This window comes from Gymnoscopelus microlampas, assembly GCF_963454915.1.
Source record: "Gymnoscopelus microlampas genome assembly, chromosome: 7".
Taxonomy (NCBI): Eukaryota; Metazoa; Chordata; class Actinopteri; order Myctophiformes; family Myctophidae; genus Gymnoscopelus; species Gymnoscopelus microlampas.
This window is the reverse complement of record NC_139944.1, coordinates 30570720-30592416: the sequence shown is the minus strand read 5'-3', so window position 1 is coordinate 30592416 and position 21697 is coordinate 30570720. Positions and strand designations below refer to the sequence as shown.

The window sequence follows — 21697 nt, the reverse complement described above, 5'->3', positions numbered from 1 at the left end:
AGTTGACAATGTGGTCCAAAGTTGATAGCTCTGTATGGAGAAAGCTGATTGTCTAAATATAGTTCTATTAAAGCGATAGTTCACACAAAAATATATATGTTTTATTGTTTTGGTCGCATTCCTAAGCCAATAATTTGATGACCAGCGGAACGGTAGGCAGCGGTCCGGTAGGAGACACAAAGAAGACTCTTTGTGTCTCCTACTGGAACCGCTGCCGGTCCCTTTAAGCCTTTACATGTTTTCAGAGGAAGACGTATTGTGTTGGCAGCGGGCAACATTGCCAACACAAATGATTGATATCTCTCTTTAAAGCTTCATGTTATTCCTATGCGATAGGAACACGCTACGCAGTCCCGCATTGACGCATTCATCTTCAGCTACAGGCAATATTGACAACATTTGGCATAATGCAGTAGACCTTCAGTGTTCTTCAAATGGTAGAAATCTGTCCCAAATGTACCGAGCTTCAGGCAATTTCGCTCCGTTTCTGCATACATCAAAAACATTGCTTCGATATCATGTCCCTCATTACCCCACCGTGTTTAAGGTTTAATGATTTGTATCGCTTCTATAGCAGCTCGTTAGTCTGTTAGCCCATTCAACCCGGGAACGCATTTTTTAGATTTGAACTATAACCATTATTTTATACTTTGGCCATTCAAAAATAGCAGATATACAAGCTCATGGCGCGGCACCAAGTGCCGCGCCATGAGCTTGTAGATCTGCTATTTTTTGAAAAATCTTGAAAGTTTGTGCAAATCTAAGAATATATATATATTTTTAAACAGCACATTTTTGACTCAAATCTTTGCTTCTGGGGGTCCCTGGAACAAAATATTTTCAGATGGGGGTCCGTGGCCAAATACATGTAATTTTGGGGGTCCTGGACATGAAAAAGTTTGAGAACCACTGATATAGAAACATACTTTTTTCCCCCTGAAAACTGTTGGGATTTAGAAGACATTTGTAGATGCCTTCCCGGATTGAATGCGTTAAGAAAAAAAGAGAAGAAGATGGCTAATGTATTATTCACAAGGCATCAAAGAGAAAAGAGATAATTGCTGACCCAGGGACAAACGAGGGCTTGGCCCGGGCTGTTTGTCAAGCATCTCGCCGGAGAAATGATTGTTTGATGGCGAGCTCGGCCTGTCAGCGGTAGACTGATGGAGACGACAAAGGGTTAGAAGACGAGTGTGTTTTCCAAGCGTGTCACCGGAGGACGAGTAAATCAACTTGAAGATGTCTCTTCTTTTACATTCTTTCTTTTTTTCCTCTTTTGCTTTGAGCATACCATTATGCCGTTCATTTATTGTTATTGAGGGAGCTCTTAGCAGTAAAGTCGGGCACAAAAGGTCGCCGGACTGAGGACTCTTATCACTCTCGTCTCTTTAATCTTTTTTTATTACCGTGATTTATCACTCTATCCATTCTATCGTATATTCTATTCATTTGTTCCGGTGGTGTTGCTAACAGTGTGCCGCCTCAATGACAGAAGACAGTTTCGTAAGACGTGTTTTGGCTCCAGCCCTGGAGGTCAAGGCAAAGACGTTGGTTGCGCAACAGCAAGGCAAAGACGGCTACCCATCCCATTAATACCAAAGTACTGTAAGGAAGGAAGGAAGCAAGAGGTTATTGATGGATTAAATCTGTGAAAGATAACAATGGTTTCTTTGGACTACTCCATTGTTTATTTGTCCAGACATCCTCCTTATAAATATATAATATATGATGGGTTTATTTCTTTTTTAGATGGTCTAGTGCAGATATTCCTGGAACTGTCGGAGCAACAAACAGGCTTTGTTTGTTCCTTCTTTCTAATTCAGTACAGTTCAGCACAGAAAGTCACACTGTTCCTTACTGGAGAGAAATGTATTTGTCTGGCTTTACCTGTGTGCTATTTGGAGAGAGTGGGTGACCGTGAACTGATGCATGTGTGTACGTGCACGCATACGTGTGTCCATGTTGTTAGTGCCTAGGACATGAGTTCCCTTTAAGAATGGGAAACCTAGAAAAGTTCTACCTTCTGAGTGTATTATCTCAATGCGTGTGCGTGTGCGTGTGCGTGTGCGTGTGCGTGTGCGTGTGCGTGTGCGTGTGCGTGTGCGTGTGTGTGTGTGTGTGTGTGTGTGACAGTGGTGAGTTATTCTGGTGGAGCTGCAGCATTAGTCAGAGTAGAAGTTGAGAGTCTGCAGAAAACAAACCACACATACTGTGACAGAGAGATTCAACACATACACTGACACACACACGCACACACGCTTTCACCTGCCAACCCACGCACTCACTCACACACACACGCACGCACACACTAGCACACACACATGCGCGTGCACGCGCACACTGACACACGCACTGCTGTATCTCAGCAGGTAGAAGGGCCAGCAACCAATCAAAGAAGCTAGTTTGAATACACACACACCACTGCCACCTACACAAATGTTCTTGTCATAACAAAAGGCCAGAGACACAGGAAGAAGGCATACACACAACACCAAAACATGCATGCACAGACTGATATACATAAAATGAAAGACATGCTGCTAATACCCATCCGCACTGCCATTTTCTTTGTTTTCTCTCTCTCTCTCCAACACCATCAGCCTTCTCTCTCTCTCTCATCTCTCTCTCTCTCTCTCTCTCTCTCTCTCTCTCTCTCTCTCTCTCTCTCTCTCTCTCTCTCTCTCTCTCTCTCTCTCTCTCTCTCTCTCTCACTCTCTCTCTCTCTCTCTCTCTCTCTCTCTCTCTCACTCTCTCTCTCTCTCATCTCTCTCTCTCTCTCTCTCTCTCTCTCTCTCTCGCTCAATCAATCTCCCTGTCTCATGTGCATTACACATCTGGAGTGGAACAAACTAAGACCAGCTTCTGTTGGCCTCTAACAGCCAATTCATTGCTGTAAAATACAACCAAATGTCATGGGGGGGTTTTGCCTTTATTTTTCTGCCCAGAGTAAAAGACAGAATCCAGAGAGAGAATGAACTACTGAGAGAGTAAGAATCAAAGAATGAGTGAAAAAGAGTGAGTTTGACTGCAGGCCTTGGCAACCAGGTTTACCTCAGGTTATTTGTGTGTGTGCGTGCGCATTATTTAGGGCAGGCTTTATTGCTTAGAGCCCTCTCAATCATTATAGTTTAACGACTAGAAAATAGGGTGTGTTTGTGGCTTTGTGTATGTGTGTGTGTGTGTGTGTGTGTGTGTGTGTTGATGTTTGTGTGCGTATTTGCATGTGTGCAACTGAGCATATGCTATACATGTGCATCTGTGAGTGTTCATTAGCAGGCATTCTTGCCTTGCATGCACACGCACATACATCCACGACGTGTGTGAATTCACCCACGCATATCTTAGCAAAACAAATATCCCATTCCTGCATCTGCCATTGCACACGCCCCCCCCCTCTCTCTCTCTCACTCTCTCTCTCTGTCTCTTTCTCATGTATTGCACGCAGCAATCACAAACATTTAATGGCATTTTTCTCTCATCCCACAGCCCATAATATCTTCCTTATGTCTCTCACATCACACAAGCACTGTTTGGGCTATGAACAGCAGGAGAATATATGTTGTATTGGAATCTCTGCCATCTCTCTCTAGGTAGGAGTAGACCAAAATAAACATACCGTCGGCTCCTAGCGTAGCCCCTGAACTGTGATTTTGCCCAAGAGCAAACTGATGTCCTTTAATGGGAGCTCCTGTGTCATAAACAACGTATCTGCAGCAGCTCAGACTGACTGCAGAGAGCAGAAGAGAATTGGCGTAGATTCCCAAGCCAGTTGACCTCAAAACCATCCCATCACTGTGTTTGGTTGAGAGACACACACACAGCTCTCCGCTCAGCGTTATGTCCCGCCTACCTATCCTGTTTCACTCAGAAATACATTACAATACGGAAGTTAGATTCTACTAAATACTTCCATTTCAGCCTGATCTTTAAAGGTAATTAAAAGCCAAAAAAAGGTTAATGAATTGGCCCTGATTGAATCCACCTGCAACACGGCCGCTGATAATACATTAAAGCCTGAATCCAAGCCCATCTTGCCACTGCACCACGGGTACTCTGCCCTTCTCTGGTCAAAGAAATACCAAAGGCCCCTGGCCATGCCTCACCCGCCTGTTTCCCCAACATAGGGCCCATAGAGTGAGAGAGAGAGAGAGAGAGAGAGAGAGAGAGAGAGAGAGAGAAAGAGAGGGGGGAGGGGGGGGGGGGATCATAGCAAATATCACTTCATCATCATTAGTGTTTTATTATGCAGCAAAAGCCTGTATTACATAGTTGTCAGTTTGAGCGCTATTTACTTGAGAACCAAGTGACAGTTCAGGGATATAAAGCTCGCACCTGTGATGCTGCAGTCACAGGGCGCTGTCTTATTAACCACCTGCTTCACTTCCAGCTTTAACAGGGGAAAAACAAATTGTTATTCCAAAAATACACAGTTGTCAGCCCAGAGAGAATTAGGCTGCATTTCCTGAAAAGCAGATGACAGTTTGGAGATGCATTTTCCACCACCAGGCATTCGTTCCCCAATTCCTAGATTGCTGTGTGTGCGCGTGTGTGTGTGTGTGTGTGTGTGTGTGTGTGTGTGTGTGTGTGGCACCTGAATGCAACTGCCGTGGGCCACGGATGAATTTTTAACACTTGCAAATGAGCTTCGAGAGTGCTCTACCTCTTGCAAACATCTGCCTGCCCATTGGCTACCCAGAGGAGCCCCCCCCCCCCCCCCCCCCCCACACACACACACACACACACACACACACACACACACACACACACTCACACTCACACTCACACTCACACACACACACATGCGCGCACATACACACACTCACGCACACACACCATTACACCTCCCACCCATTCTCCCCTGGCTGTCTTTGCCCCCCTGATGTCCATCCATCTACCCGTCCCAATTCTTCCTACGCGTCTCAAATGTTCCACTGGAAACATTTGACTGTGCCAGTAATTCCTGCTAGGGCCCGCTCACTCCCTCTGTTCTTACTATATATATATATACCGTATATATAGTATATTACACACTAGATATACAGTGCATAGCTATCTCTCTCCATATCTGTTCTCTCTCTTTTTTCTGTTTCTGTACAGCATCTTATGTCCTTGCCTGCACTATAATACCCTCAAAAATACTTTAACTCAGAGAGTGTTTAACTCCAGCTTTTAAATTAACTGAGGATTGTATTGGGTACACTGACCCCAGGAGGGGCCTGCCTTGTGTTTTCTCCTTCTCTCTCCCTCTTTCTGCCCTTCCCTCTCATCCATTCCTCCTTTGCGATGGCCCCTTTCCTTCCTCTCTTGTATCCTCCCCTCCGTTCTTCCCTGCTCGTCTGTTTCTTTTGTCATTCTCTACCTCCCCCTCCTGCTGTCGTTGCCCCCCCCCCAAATATAGTTCACTGTCTCCCTCTTTCGCTCGCTCCTGCCTCTATTATCTCCGTCAATCCACTAGCTGCTCGTCTCCCTCTCTCCTTCCTTCCCCCACACTGTCCCTCCTTTAATATTCCCTCTTTGCTATTCTGTCTATCCGACAGTACCTCTCTCCCTGCCCTCTATTATTTTTGCCTTATAGTTGTTCCTTCCCTCCAACTTCCATGTGTCATCATTGACCCTTGCTTTTAACCCCCACCTCTCCCTCTCTCCCCCCATTTCACCTGGGCGACGTCCTCATGTAGTCATGTCCGTTGCCAAGCCCTCTTCTCTCTCTCCTTCCTCAACGACTCCAAAATATGAAGCTTATCTGTGGAGCTGTCACTGGGCTCCTGTCTGCAACAATGGCCGTCTTTCTCTCCTCACGACAATGGCCTGCTTTCTCTCTCTCTCCTCCTCACTGAAAACCGCTGATGGACTCGAGGACGCCTGGACTATGATATCTGCACGTGTAGGGAGATATCATAGTCTTTCTCTGCTGTCTCTCTCTCTCTCTTTGTCTTGCAGTCATTTTACAGCTGCTCTCCCTAAAAGAGTCCCTCTCTCAATCTTTCCTCTTTTGCAGTCACTGTGTTCCTCTCTTCTCTGTCTTTTCTCTGCTTGTTCTCTCTTTCTCTCTCCTCTTGCAGTCTCGGTTTCATTCATATCACACAGCCATTTCCCCCTCTGCTCCTCTCTCTCATAGTCTCTATTTCTCTTCATCTTTGTCATTCTCTTGCTCAGTGACTCTCTCTCTCTCTCTCTCTCTCTTCCCCGGCCTCTCTCTGTCTTTGCTTCTCCCCCTCCCTTCACCTGTCCTCAAAAGAGGTCAGGTAATGGAATTGTGTGTGTGTGTGTGTGTGTGTGTGTGTGTCTCCCAGGAGAAAATAATGAGAACGGGGGTCCCTCACCCTGATCATGATTGCACTACAAATAGACGGCATATCACCTGGGAGAGCAAGATGTGACAAAGAGAGAGAGATAAGAGACTGATCCTAGAATGTACAGTAGATATTATATTGACCATGTTTTTGGCGAGAGAAAAAGAGAGACATACGGAGCGAGAGAGATAGAGACTCCCCAAAGAAGAGAGATAATACACTATGGCAGCATTATGGATGTTATGCTACCAGGGAGAGTGAGAGAAGGAGAGACTGCTTTTCTCTCTCTACTATACCCTCCCATTTTGCAGTCTCCCTATACATTTTTGTTCGAGTCATGGCCTTTACATCACCCCCAAAATGTTTTTTTCCCCTATCAATTACACACGTCATGGAGACTTGAATTCATTTTTTTGTTTTTGTCGCATTCCTAAGCCAATCATTTCATGACCGGCAGCGGTTCCTGTAGGAGAAACAAAGAGTCTCCTTTGTGTGTCCTACCGGAACCGCTGCCTACCGGTCCTCTGGTCATCAAATTATTGGCTTAGGAATGTGACAAAAACTAAATAAATAATCCAAGTCGCCATGGGGTGACTAATCAATTTGAAATAAAACGTTTTTTTTAGGGGTGAACTATCCCTTTAACCACATGAACCCTAGCATCCCTATTCTGGGCATGTCATCAGAGGCGTACGACGTACATTCAGTGAAAATATCAGATCTACAAGCTCACAATGCTTCACAATGCAACACGTTGTGAACTTGCAGGTCGGCTATTTTGTACTTCGAAAAAGGAAGGGCCAAGTATGAAGGCCGTGTGAGTGTGACCCCGGTCAACAAAGTATATAGGGTTTAAGTGGTTGAAATTATCATACTGTAGCTATTTTCTTCAAACAAGGACTGCACTGAAGTACAAAAAAACAAGAAACTATCAAGAAGGAGCGGATGGAGAGTAGATTAAAAACTAGGCGATAGGCTAATGTCTTCCACTGTTTTACACCCGTCCATCACAAGCCCGTTTTCACACACCAGCTCTATCCGGCTAGCTTATAGCACATAGAGTATAGTGCAGATAGTCACGGTGACTTCCTGGCTAACGCGTGTGTGTCACTGTGTGAGAGTATGTGTGCATGTCAGCGCGCAAGCCATGATCAAACGCAGCCTGTCTTTGATGAGATTATTCTCATTTTAATTAAACTTAAGACTGAGCAGATGTCAGCCATTGGCACAACAGGCTTGTGTCTCTATCAAGTGTTGCCAGGTCAGTTACTTTGTCTTCTTATTGCGGAAAGAGAAAGCAATTGAAGAATTGAACAAATCCCCTGTGGATCAGTTGGAAATGACTGTAGCATAGAGTTCAGGCATTAAAAAGTGGGGCTTCAATGATGTCTGCATCAGTATGTAAATCTCTGTGCCCTTGCCCCTGTCTTAATAGCTTGCTTGTAAAAGTCTGTGGGTTTCTTTTTAGCCTTTTTTACTGCCCGAAGATAGATGAATAGTGTATTAGCAAAACGCAATGTGTCCATTATGGATCCCCGACCCCCCCTTCAGAATCTCCAAATTATAAGATCCGATCTGTGAAAGGGTCACTATTTTATCCACCAACTACTGTTGCTAAAAAAGTACAGTAATTAATGTTGTGCTACTATATGAATGAATGAAAGAAGAATGTCATTTTGAATATTGGTAATTTGGAATGAGATTCACCTGGCAACCTACCATCCTCTTTAAGTAAGGAATGCATTCCATCCTTTGTGAGTTGTTGAAGGCCGGATGACCGAAAATGTTCTTTGGCGAATAAATAATGAAATCAAGCGAACGGAGTGTGACCATTCCTTTACAAGATGCTACAAAACTAGGACATCGCACCAGGTAGTCACAGTAGCATCCATAACAGAATGGACTGCATGGTTCCTAATTCTAGCCTTCTTTTTTTCTTTTTAAATAAGAGAACAAACAGTAACCTTGCCAATGGTGTGGGTTTTATGCTGGATAATGGAATGGCTGGATAGTTTCTGAGAGCATATGATAACCTTTAGGGCCAAACATCAAACTCTTTCCCTCAGACACATTATGCCAGGAAGAGTTACATCATTTGTATAGACAATTTTCTTTGCAGCAGGGTGCGAGAGGATTTGAGGTTTCTCTGTTGTGATTTTAGGGAAAATGCATAAAAATGCTTCAGCAGTGGGCCGTGTGAATTTAATAGTCTCAAATGGGAAGGCACTGCTTTCTGCTGGCTGAATACTGTCTCCCAAACCAAGGCAAGCTGACATAAAACACGCTGTTCACACCCGGGAGCTGCCCAGTGCAACCTCAGTCTTCCGCTATCATCCACTCAACATCCCCAAAGTGAGAGTGAGAGTGATCTTGGATTAAGTGCGTCATTCATATTGTCATTAATTTTCCCTGCACAAATGTTTCCAGCTGGTCTAGGAGATTTGAAGCTGCAACACTGCATATGGTGCACCTGCAGTGAATCCGGCACTTGACTTTTGTAACTACTGTAATCTTTGCAGTCTCGTTTCAAGCAGTCTGAAATAGCCGAAGTCATCATCTTAACATGCGCTGTGTGTGTGATTTCAATCGGCCCCCTCAGCCCCGCGGCTTGACGACCTCTCGCATTTGACAAATCAAATGAAGCACGCTTCGTCATCATTTTAAGCCGCACGTCATTAGAAGCGTAGAGGTAGAAGAGAGAGATCAACCCTGTGCTCGGGGGGAGAACGACAGGGCAATTTACAGAGCAATTATGACCATTCACACAAGATTACTGCCTGGCGACCGCCTCAGCCTTGCGTGGTCTCTCGTTATGATTTAATTTGGGGTGCCATGTCGCCAGGAGCTTGTTGCAAAGTTTCAGGGCTTGTCACAGACTCTTGGCAAAATTAAATAAGGCGTGACTCTATTTCTCTGCATTTGAAGACAACGAGGTATTTGTTTTTGTGTTGTGTTGTTCTCAACGCCTGCAGTAGTTACAAGCACAACTAGCAAATGAGAAATGGTGGATGGATAGATCAGTGAATGGGTATATTTCTGAATGGGGGAAAACATAATGAAAATACGAAACGTGCATGTGTGATGTGTATGAGACTCATTAAAAGATTCATTCTTGTGTGAAACACTGTGTGCTGTGTGGTCTTGACAAAATTAGCAGGCCTGCCTTTTTCTGCTGCCTGTGTGTGTGTGCGTGTGCGTGTGCATTTTTCTGATGTGGTTTGGTGTAGAACTTCCCAAGGTGGAGAAGGAGGATGTTTAATTACTGTAGGGGGAGGAGGTTTGAGGAGGTGTCAAGGCTCTTGTAGGAGGTGGGAAGTGTTCCGAAGTCTGCAGAGAGATAATTGTTAGAGGCTTAGCAGCTGATAAAGCTGTGGTGTGTGTGTGTGTGTGTGTGTGTGTGTGTGTGTGTGTGTGTGTGTGTGTGTGTGTGTGTGTGTGTGTGTGTGTGTGTGTGTGTGTGTGTGTGTGTGTGTGTGTGTGTGTATTTCAGTGTATATTTGTGTGTTCATATATATACTGATTGAGGAAAAATATGTCACATTAAGTTTATTTGTATAGCCCTTAATCACTGTTAAATTCTCAAAGGGACGGCAGTGGCTCCTCCTGGCTTTGTGTTTAATGTGCTTGAGCAAGACACTTAACTCCTAAATGCTCCCGGTGAGCAGGTTGACGCCTCGCATGGTTGCCTCCACTGTCGGTGTATGAATGTGTGCGTGAATGGGTGAATGTAATACACATTGTAAAGCGCCTTGGATAAAGGCGCTATAGAAATGCAGACCATTTACCAAAGGGCTTTTACTGGACCCACATTCAACTGCTGTTGTGATGCACACACAGTTTTGTAACGATACAAAATAGTCTGCAGGAAAAATGTAAACATAAAGGCCTATAGTTGTACTTGCCTGCTGTGTGGAATATGTTCAAATTGCTACAGTCGGCACTGGCCATTGTGACCAACAGAGGGGAGAACAGTTGTAAACAACCGTGCTGTGAACAGAAGGCCACCATGCCCTACACCAGTGGTTTTCAACCCTTTTCATATCAAGGTCCATTTATTTGTTCGCCATTTGAGCCACAGACCACCGTTTGATGAGATTTAGCCTCTCAGACCCAAGAATAGAATATTTCATTATCGTTGGATAAGATTTTGTCCACAATACCATGCTGTGTTGGTACCATTAGGGGAGATAACAGGCAAACGTTGATCTAAATAACAATTATTCTACATTCTTTAATGTGTAGACTTTTTGTAAATTAAGTAATGCAGTAATTTTACTTAGCATTTGGTTTCGTTTTACGCTCAAGAGTTAAATATCTAATAAGGGTCCATTTGGTTACCAACTCTCCATCATTTAGCTGGGGACCACCTGGAACCCCCTATAGGACCACTGGTGGTCCCCGGACCACTGGTTGAGAACCACTGCCCTACACCAAATGAGATGTGGTTGTGCTTAATGCTTATAAGGGTTGAGGTCCAGAATCGGAGGAACCGGATCCAACATTGAGGAACCGGAATCGGTTCCATCACATTTGGAACCGTTTTCCGGAACCGTTTTTTTCTCACACTGTCGGATCTGGTATGTGGACTTCACGTCTGCTATAGTATAATTGCAATACCGGTGGTTCTCAGACTGTATCTTTGTGTATGTGTGTTTTAAGTGTGCCCTTGCGTACATCAAAGTCTACATGTGTTTTTTGTGCATATAGTATCCATAATTTTATTTGTGCATGTGTATTTGTGTGTGTTGTAATGCCAGTGTTTGCATGTTTGTGTGTATCTGCTAGTGTGTCCTATGTACAGTATTGTGTGTGCGCGTGTGTGCGTGTGTGCGTGTGTGTGTGTGTGTGTGTGTGTGTGTGTGTGTGCGTGCATGCATGTGTTTTCCCCCGGCACTGCCTGTGTGCTGGTTAGAGCATTAATGATGTGCCATGGGAGCGTTGCCTCTACATAATTTATCAACCAGGATTTATTAGCTGCAGAATTAACTTGTAGGAGCTGGGGAGCGTAGGGCACATTTGTTCTCGTTTGTGTGTGCGTGCGTGTGCGTAAGTCACTCCCTTGTGATCCATTTCTCTCCATCAACTGCCAGGCACAGGGGTGTCCCCAGCCGTGTAATTGGCTAAGTTATTTAAATTCAAGTCTAGATTTAAATTACAATCCACTAGATCTGTATTCTTGTGCGCAGGTGGGGGGTCTTGGTGGGTGTGGCCAAAATGTGTGCCGTGTGTACATGATTTGCAGTGGGGTCCGAAAGCCAAGCCATATGTCATGCCTATTTTCAGATTTATGTTGTTTCAATTTGTCTCAGTGCTCTTCATGCAACACTGCAACATTTTCAGCTCAAATAAAGTGCATGACTTTTCAGATACAGTATGCCCCCCCCCCCACTCCCTGTTGTCACAGCCAGTCTCCATTATATGCTGTCAAACCAATCCAAACAAATGGAATGGAGAATAGGTTTTAAGGGATTAAGTTGAAACCATTTATGTGAATGGAGGAAGACAGTCTGTGTGGGTGAGACAAGGACACTTCAAGGGACTTAACCACCTTACATACTTTGTTGTGTGTCAAATATAGATATATAATATAAATAGCACATCTACAAGCTCGCAAGATTGTAGATCTGCTATTTTCACAGAATGTTGACCTATTTTTGCCGAATGTTTGCCTATTTTAACAGTTGCTATGGTTCATTGGTTAAAGCCTGATTTATACTTTGTGGTACGACAGTGTCGCTCACTGAAAATAGCCAATCTACAAGCCCAAACAAAAAACAAGCCAGATGACCATCATAAATACATAAGTTTGATAGCAAATCTGAACAGGGAATTACATCCTATTGAACAGAAGGACTATTCTATGCTTTGTGAATAGGGCAATGTTAATGTGCTGCCAAAAGATTAGATGATTATTCTCACATCAAGGTTATGTTGTGATGGATATCACAATAAAAAAGGGAGCCACTGTTTTGTTTTGTAGGACGTGGTCTCAACCAAATGTCCCAGGCTGTTGGCATCTTTTTACTTTTAAGAATTACTTGACTTTTAAGCACAGGAAGTGAGGTCATCAAAGAAACATTGTCTTCCATTAGAGAAACAAATCATGTTTTGAATTGCCTTTAAGATGTTTGATTGAAAAAACATCTTATAGTTGTGTTATTCTGTTTATTAAAACAGTTTTTAGATTACAAGTCACTACTGCAATCTTTCTGTCCTTTGTTCCATCTCTCTGGTTGCCTCAGAACAAATAATTAATCACCATGCCTTCTCTTCGTGTTTGATATTTTTGTTCTTTTGTCAAATGAAGAATCATTATCTGGTCTACTTATGTTCTCTCTCTAAACCAGATTAAATAGACTTGACACACTTATATGCAATATTCTTGAACAGCATAATAATACCTATTTTATCTCACCTCATTTGTAAAAGGAAAAATAGCTCAAGTCTCTCTCTCTCTCTCTCTCTCTTTTCCATTGTTCAGATCACCGAGATGGGTAAGGATGTCCTTCCGGCCTGGCTCCATTGGGACTCGGACAGCGGGGTCCTCCAGGGTCTCCCCTTAGAGGAGGACAAGGGTGTCCACTACATCTCTATCTCCATTGCCAACCACACTAAGTCCCCCGCCTCACCCGCCTTGGAGGTCTTTTCCATTGAGGTCCACCCCGAGGACCACTTGGATGGCGAGCAGGCACAGCTGGCGCTCAACCAGGCCTCTATGGATACCAACAATGAGGTTCAGCCGTTCATCTGTGGCAATGAGGAACCCGTAACGGTACTGACGGTGATCTTGGATGCCGATCTGACCAAGATGAACTCGGAGCAGAGGGTGGAGCTCCTCGACAAGATGAAGAGCTTCTCCGGTGTGGGTCTCCAGCACATGAAGATCCTCCCAGTGGTCAACAATCGGCTGTTTGACATGTCAGCCTTCATGGCTGGTCCGGGAAATGCTAAGAAGGTGCGTAGGTGAAGTGCTTGGTAAATGGTTGGACAGGAATGAATGGATGGGTGAAAGAGTAAGAAATGAGTTGTAGCCAGTGAGTGAAGATGAAGACTTAAGTGAATGGATGGAGGGATGAATGGATAAGGGAGACGGAATGGATACATACTAAGTTAAAATTAGTATAAAACTAGAATAAATGAGGGTTATCTGTCCATTTAATAGATATGCAATGTGCATTAATACATGCATTTCATTACAACTAGGTGGTGGAAAACGGAGCCCTGCTGTCGTGGAAGCTCGGCTGCTCTCTGGACCAGAGCACGGTCCCAAACATCAACAGTGTCCAGGCTCCTGCCAAGGAGGGTGCCATGTCCGCTAAGCTGGGCTACCCCGTGGTGGGCTGGCACATTGCCAACAAGAAACCCCACGTCCCAAAGAGGGTGAGGCGTGGTTTAAACAACACCCCAACTCCTGTTCTGACCGTGCTTCCACCTACGACACTGGTGGAGCCTCCGGTTAGGATCATCCCAACCCTCTCCTCTCCGTCCATCGCCGGCCCCACGGAGAGCTTTGCCTCACCTGTAAGAGAACCTGTTCCATTGCCTGGCAAGCCCACGATTAGGGTCCGTGAGTCCATTGCTCACACCCCAACCGTGGGACCGCCTCAGCCAACCAAGGTGATGGAGACCACAAGCACCATCACCATCCAGGCCACTGTGACCAGGCCTACTTTTGTAGTGCCCACTGCCACACCACCTACCCCGACCCCCACCACAAGGCCTACTAAGAGGCCCAAGAAGCCCAAAACGCCAGCACCCCCCAGGGAGCCGAAGACCACCACAGCCAAGCCGTCCAGAAGCACCACGCCTTCACCTATCGTCCCTATCGTCCCTGCCATCCCAGACCTCCACAACAAGAAACCTGTTCTGCGCAACCCCATTGACCAGGTCAATGCATTGGTGGGAACCTATTTCGAGGTAAAAATCCCCTCCGACACATTCTTTGACGTTGAGGACGGCACCACGGACAAGCTGCGCCTGACGCTAAGGGAGAACCACAATGAAGCGGTGGGAGAACGCTCCTGGATCCAGTTCAACACCACCAGCCAGCTCCTCTATGGCCTGCCGGATACCCAGCACATTGGCAAGCACGAGTACTTCATGCACGCCACCGACAAAGGTGGCCTCAATGCCATCGACGCCTTTGAGGTACGGGTGAACCGCTGGCCCCTCAATGACAAGAGCCCAGTGCTCTTCAGAGCACGCTTTGATGGCGAGCTGCAGTCAGTGACCAACAACATCCACGCCAAGATCCTCCTGGTGAAGAGGCTGGCGATGTCCCTGGGTGACCGCAATAGCAGCACGGTGAGCCTGCGGAACATCACCAAGGGCTCCATTGTGGTGGAGTGGACAAACACCAGCCTCCCGCAGCACCCGTGTCCCAAGGAGCAGATCGCCGAAATGAGTGGAAAGCTGGCTAAAGATAACGGCGCACCCAAGCCGTATTTCACCAGCACCATGGGGCCCGAGTTCAGGCCCTTGGATGTCAAGGTGATGGGCAAAGCAAGCTGCAAGATGTGGTCCTTCATCCCAGAGCACAGCATTCCCATTGTGGAGGTCCAAGCTGTGACCCCGGCCTTGGGCACGGGCCGCCAGAGTACGGACGATGTGTATCTCCACACAGTGATCCCTGCCGTCGTAGTGGCTGCCATATTGCTGATTGCCGGCATCATCGCCATGATCTGCTACAGGAAGAAGCGGAAGGGCAAGCTGACCATTGAGGACCAGGCCACCTTCATCAAGAAGGGTGTACCGATCATCTTTGCTGACGAGCTGGATGACTCCAAACCCCCTCCCTCTTCCAGCATGCCCCTTATCCTCCAGGAAGAGAAGCCCCCACTCCCGCCACCGGAGTACCCTAACATGGCCACTCCGGAGACCACACCCCTCAACCAGGAGTTGCTAGGGGAGTACACGGCTCTGAGGGACGAGGACCCCAACGCACCGCCCTACCAGCCACCACCTCCATTCACCACCCCCATGGAGGGCAAGGGCTCCCGTCCCAAGAACATGACCCCCTACAGATCCCCACCCCCCTACGTGCCACCCTAAGACTTATCCCTGCCCTCCCCTCACAAGGGCAGAGGGAGAGGACACCTGAAAGGAACTGAGGAGATGGTTTCCTTGCTGATGTTTGTCTGTTTGGATATATACAAAGGGGAGGGTTTTGAAAAGAGGTGCTATAAGTACAATACTGACAACTTGGACTCTGGTTTGGGATGGGGTGGGCAGGGAGGGGTGTTTCAGGAAGAGAGATAGGTTGAATGGCTGTAAAAAGGCTGGACAGGACTACTGGTTCAGTTTGAACCCAGCTACTATGGTGGCCTGCAAAGAACAAACAACGTCTTGTTACGCCGGCTCACGAGCTGACCAAGTTGGTCAGCAGCGACAGTTGGGGAGAAGAGTTCTCCTATCCCAGCGCTTTTATCTGTTTTTTGTTTTTTTTCCTCCTCAATGTTGTTTTGAAAATCTGCTATTGTTTTTGGGGTTTTCTGTGTCTGCATCCCCCATTTCTGTTTATTTCTGGACATACTTCACATCAAACTACTTTGCCTAACAGCGCTCCTTTTGTGCCCCTTTTTAATAATACGAGAAGACAATGAACTGCCATCGAACCTCTGCAGGCAGCAACTCTGGTTTTTAATAAGGAGAAAGAGAGCGATTCTCTGAATATATGAAAAAAACAAATCTTTATTGCAAGGATTTTGGATCGCCCCTGCAGACAACACATATGAATGAGAGGCGTGTGTGTGTGTTTGTGTGTGTGTGTGCGTGTGCGTGTGTGTGTGTGTGTGTGTGTGTGTGTGTGTGTGTGTGTGTGTGTGTGTGTGTGTGTGTGTGCGTGTGCGTGTGTGTGCATGTGGATTGGGATTCCATACAGTTTGCCTTTTAACATTAGCTGTCCATTTCTATCCTTATTCACAATGTCTAGTCGAGATGAGAATAACAAGGTAGCCTAAAAAAATAATTAGACATGAATAATAAATGATGTTTGTTTGATTTTATCCATTTTAAAGATCCACTGTATATCGAAAAGATGTTCTGATAGATAGCATTATTATATATTATATTTTATTTTTTTGGGTGGTGGAAGAAAAGGTAGAAGGAAGGAAGGAAGGGAGTGCCTCCCTAAAATAATCTGCAGGAGCTCTTTTTTTTCTCCTTGGTGAAACAATACGAACAGTCTGATGCGAGTCAACAATGGATGCTCTCCGTTATGTGAAGATATCCTCGTTTATTGTTCTTACCCTCAGCAGATATACAGTATGTTTGGCAGGGTGCAAGTGACAAAGTGGAGAATTAAAACAGAGTATGCACAGTTGTTTCACATCTGAGAGGGCGAGTGAATGAACGGCTGGATCGGATGGAAGCCACAGCCCAGTCACAGACCTGCCAGTTACAGTATGGGGAAAAACAAGTAACTGTCCTTTTCTCTTGCCTTTTGACAGATCAAGGGGCAAACCATTTTAGAGACAGTTTGGCTAGGTTCAGTACGTTTTGAGAGGCATGGATTGCTGTTTCACACAATCAACAGGTTCCCCCTTTCCGCTGTTTTCACTCCCAAAATGGCTGCCTCGTTTTAGTTGAAGTTGACGATCCTAACTGATGATGGAACGCAATTTCTGCTTTTTCAGTAATGCAACAAAAAGTGTCTTTTGTACATACTGTGGTTCACTTGTCAGGTTGGAGCTGTATTTACACATCAGCTCCAGATGTCTTATGTAAACTGGGAAGAGGAGCCCTGCAGTTTATTTTAGACCAGGGAAAATTATTTTTTTATGTACTGAGGCTCGACTCTCAGCTCTGGGGAGAGACAAAAAAGCAAACAGAACAAAAAACAAACAGCGTGCCAATGGAGAATGTCACCGGTAAGGGACTGTAGAGTCAGTCACATTGTATGCCTATGCTCCACCGTACGATAGCGTCGCAGACTGAAAATAGCAGATCTATAGGCTCACAACACCTCACGTCCACGACGCGTTGTGTAGCTTATAGACTGGCTACTTTCGGTCTGCGACGGCATCACACAGCAAAGTATAAATCAGCTCTAGAGGTCAGAGGAGAGAGAGAGAGAGAGAAGAGCTAATGCTAGTGTGAAGATGACAGAGAGAGGAAAGGGAGGGAGATGAAACTCACACAACAAATGGTCATGGAAAATCTCTAATTTTTTTACAAAGATTTTGATACAGCCTCAAATTGTTTGATTATGAAAAGGAAAAAAATGAACAAAAAAATAAAATGATTAATGATTAGTCTTCTGCGATTTGTAAAATCTTAGCTTAGAGTATTGATTCAATTATGTACACCCTTTTTTCTCTCTCTCATGGGTCACATATTTCAAGTGTTTTTATTTTTTATTTAATTTTTTCAGTGTGTGTGTGCGTTTGCATATAAAAATGTATCTCCTGCTATACAAAAGTTGGAATGACCCGTATTTTATGTAATCAAAAAATGTTATTTTTATGCCCTTCTGTTTGCTAACGAGTTTTTTTTTTGTTTGTTTTCTTTTGTTTTATTTTGTTTTGTTTTTGACTGAAAGTGACCCTTTGCAATAATAATGTATGTTGCAGTCCATTTAGTGACTGGTCGATGCAGGTTCAAAGCGAGTGACACGTACAGTGTATCATGATGTAGTTGGTTCTTGTAGGATGCCAAGGCTTTTTTGCTTAGCGAGTGTGCATTGTCATAATAAAACCAACTGGTACGATTAAAAAAATAAAATAAATAACCACTCTTGACACATGTATTTGTCTCAGAAAAGGGGCCGCTGTCTCTCTTGGGATTGTGCTTGATAAGGGAAGTATGTTATCCTGTCACGCATCACAATCAAACCCAAATTGATGTTTATGGATGAGCTTCTGGTCACCATTGCTTTTCTAATGCGTCCACTTAGCCTCATTATTGATAAATCAATCCATCTCAAGTCCACCAAGGTTTTTTTTTTACCCTTTTTTTACTTCTTGACGGGTGGCTTTTTTGGGTTCTCAGTCAGGGCTGATTGGATGTGTCACAGTGGACAGCTTTGCTGTGCTAGAACGACTATCAAACGATTAGTTGGACAAATAAGCTTGAAAGTCCGTCAAAAATGGGTGGCCGTAGCTGAGTGGGCTAGAGTCTTGGAATCAGAAGGTCACCGGCCGGTCCACCCTCCAGTTCGCCCAGTCTAAGTGTCGAAGTTCCCTGAGCAAGACCTCTAACTGCTGTAACCCCAGGTGCTATATTAACCCATTTAGACCTGAGGCCGATTCTACAAATGTCTTCTAAATCCTAACAGTTATATAAAATAAAATAAATATATATATATATATATGTATATATATATATATATATATATATATATATATATATATATATATATATATATTCAAAGATTTGCACACATTTTCACGATAAAAAAAAAAATAGCAGATCTACAAGCTCATAGCGCAGCGTGCTATGAGCACTCTGTGCTGCGTTATGAGCTTGTAGATCTGCTATTTTTGAATAGCCGAAGAAATCTAAAATTACTCAGATACGTTCCCGGTCTAAATGGGTTAATAGCGCCCACTGCTCCTGATAGTTAGGTCGGGTAAGAGAAGAAATGTACAGTGACAAGTACCCCAATAACATCTAAAGGGGAAGTTTGATTTTTTTAATTTTTGAAATGTGACACCTGTAGAAATACTTTTATCTCTCACCCGCAAAGCTCTGTAACACACTAACACACACAAACACACGAGTCATCAATTAAAGTACAGCTGACTTTAATTGATCACTCGATTGATTAGATGTAAATACATTCCCATACACTCACACCCCTCTGACCGTTGGTGACAGGCCTTAATTTGGGAGGATGTGTGTGCTGAGGGAGGGGAGAGGGTGATGGATGCTTTCCTAAGACGTGGCTGGGCGATGAAATGGGTAAATGGATCACGAGGATGACAGAGATTAATGTATCATCGATCTGAGTCTGATTGAGGCTCCTTGTCAAGACAGGCACCTGCATAACACAAGGACATGACAGGGTCTCTCATAACACAAACCCAGCATCGTTCTAGTAATTTCCCTTCAATCTTTGTTGATAGGAGGCCATTATTGCAATCCACATTCTGTCAGAGCAAAACGGGATAGGCTGCATGGCTTCTGAAGAAAATTAAGAAGCTGCTCAGTGTATTTTTTTATTATATATATATTTTTTAAATGTAGGTGGGGGTTTTAACCACTAAAGGGCCATCCACACTAAGCCCTCTAACTATTGTTCACCACTGTCGTCAGTATAGTTGTGGGGTGTGGACTCTGACATACACTTGAGTTAGAATGAGCCACAGAGCGCTTCTTACTAAGTGCACGGAACGTTTATTGATGCCTGCAACATTCAAACCTATCAAGCGTTGCTGTGCTCGAACGAGCCTGTCTGCATTAATAGCACAAATGGACTATAAAATTGCGGTAAACATGGAATTCTCATGGTTGGGGGACAGGACGTGACCTTGATGAGCAGCGCTCCTCTCCAAAAGTTGAACAATTTTCTGCTTGAAGCGCCCAGGACACTGGACGGCAAGAGCGTTGAAACACAAGGCACAGCACTGAGGAAGAGGAGCACTCCAGAGCATCTTCACCATAGAAATGCATGGCAGAAAGGCGTGGGAAGATCAAAAATATTCATGTGGACACGGGCCCTTAGGGGACGTTCACACACTGTTTGCAAACTGAAAAACACAGGGTGTGCCTTTTCTGTGCAGTCCACAGAGCGGAGCAGCTTGCAGCGCCTTTCCTGTCTTGATGTTGCCTGTCACTCAATTTCAGGCCCTGATCAGACAAGAGCAATCTCCTTTGTCTGTTCACCGGCTCTCAACTCATCGGATTGGACAGAGGGGGAAAAGTAGCAATGATCTGGAGCGCTTATCTGCTTTGAGTTTCTTTTCTTGTAAGGCGCCCTGAAAAGCGGGCAGGCGGACGGACCTCTGACGTCACTCTAACTCAGACATATAACCATAAACAAACCCCATACGCCCATATATAGGCAGGACCACGGCCACGTCACTCTGACTCAGACATAACCATAAACAAACCCGACCATGGCAATGTCACTATGACTCAGACATAACCATAAACAAACATGATACGGCCATATATAACATAGACATGTCACTATGACTCAGACATAACCATAAACAGACCCCGTATGCCCACATATAGGCATATATGGAGATCCGGTTGTCCAGAGCCACAGATCCGACTGCCAGGAAGTGCACTATATGGTCCTGTGCATATATGGGACCGACTTGACTTCAAACTCGGCTCGCACACCTGCAAGGACTCGTGGGAGTGCGATGTCCGCCGCGGAGTTGTTCGGATATCTGGTTGTCCAGAACCGCCGATCCAACCAATATGCCCAAATGTGGGCGTGCCAATATACAGGGTATGGGCATAGACTAATGACATCGGGGATCTCCATATGTGGGCAATGGGCATACAAACAGAATCATCTTTATTGTCACATCACAGGTTTACTGGAGTAAAAAAGTGGGTGAAATTATTTTTCGTGCATAGTCGTATCGTTATTGCCATAGAAAAAAAGAAAGGCAGGAAGAAGAAGGGGCGGGGACAAGGGGGAAAGGAGATCAAACAAGAAAACAAGTTATCTACATATTTACACATGGTACCTGAGATAAGATATAAAGGTGCATGAGCATAGCAGCAGATGTGTACTGTGCATGACACAGGTAGACACACAGATACATATATGGGCACAAAAGGTACACAGAGAGACGGGTACAACGGGTACTCTGACAGCCCCGACACTCAGACATATCGGTAATATTGGCGGTGCAATGTAGGTGAGTGGGCCGCATAGCGGCCCAAACCTCTAGTTTAAAAAAATGAGCTAAAAGTGAGTATGCCAGGATTAATGTGGTTGAAGGAAATAAAACCAGGCGAGGAGAAGGTGAAAAGCGAAAAAAGAAATGTGAATTAAAAAAAGTATTATTCTGCTAAAGCCATAGATTTTGTGCTTCTTGGGGTTACATCTCCCCATGACACCATTTGGTACCAGACCATTCCTATTAGTACTCATCCATTTACAGCTATGCCCTTCGTTTTAGTGGATCAAACCGAGCTGAGCAGCTGATGGAGTCTGTCAGAGAGACTGCTGAGTTTGCATTTTGAAAGCCAAATCAATCGTCTTCAGGGTGCCAGATAAGCTCAATCATTTACAGATGAGTTGTTGAATTGATCTGTTGAATTTTCTTTTTTCCCCCCTCAGTATTTTGATGTCTTAGAACTAAAGAAAAGTCAACTTTTCAGTAAATGTGGGGGGAGGGTTGATTTACTCATTCATGTATTTTCAATATTTCACAATGTAAAATACTTAGCTTGGAACAAGGGTCTTGCGATAGTTCCTACACAGTGGCCAACGTCAGAGA

General features: G+C 44.7%; 1 protein-coding gene across 1 annotated transcript in view; it reads left to right on the top strand.

Moving 5' to 3' along the window:
• Window positions 1-18021, top strand: part of dag1 (dystroglycan 1) — a 60694-nt gene extending 42673 nt beyond the window's left edge. The window contains exons 3-4 of the mRNA XM_084061324.1: window positions 12775-13248; window positions 13497-18021. Of these exons, the coding sequence (XP_083917450.1) occupies window positions 12775-13248; window positions 13497-15344 (2322 nt within the window). The 3' untranslated portion in view covers window positions 15345-18021. The remainder of the gene's footprint in view (window positions 1-12774; window positions 13249-13496) is intronic.
• Window positions 18022-21697: the final 3676 nt, after the last annotated feature.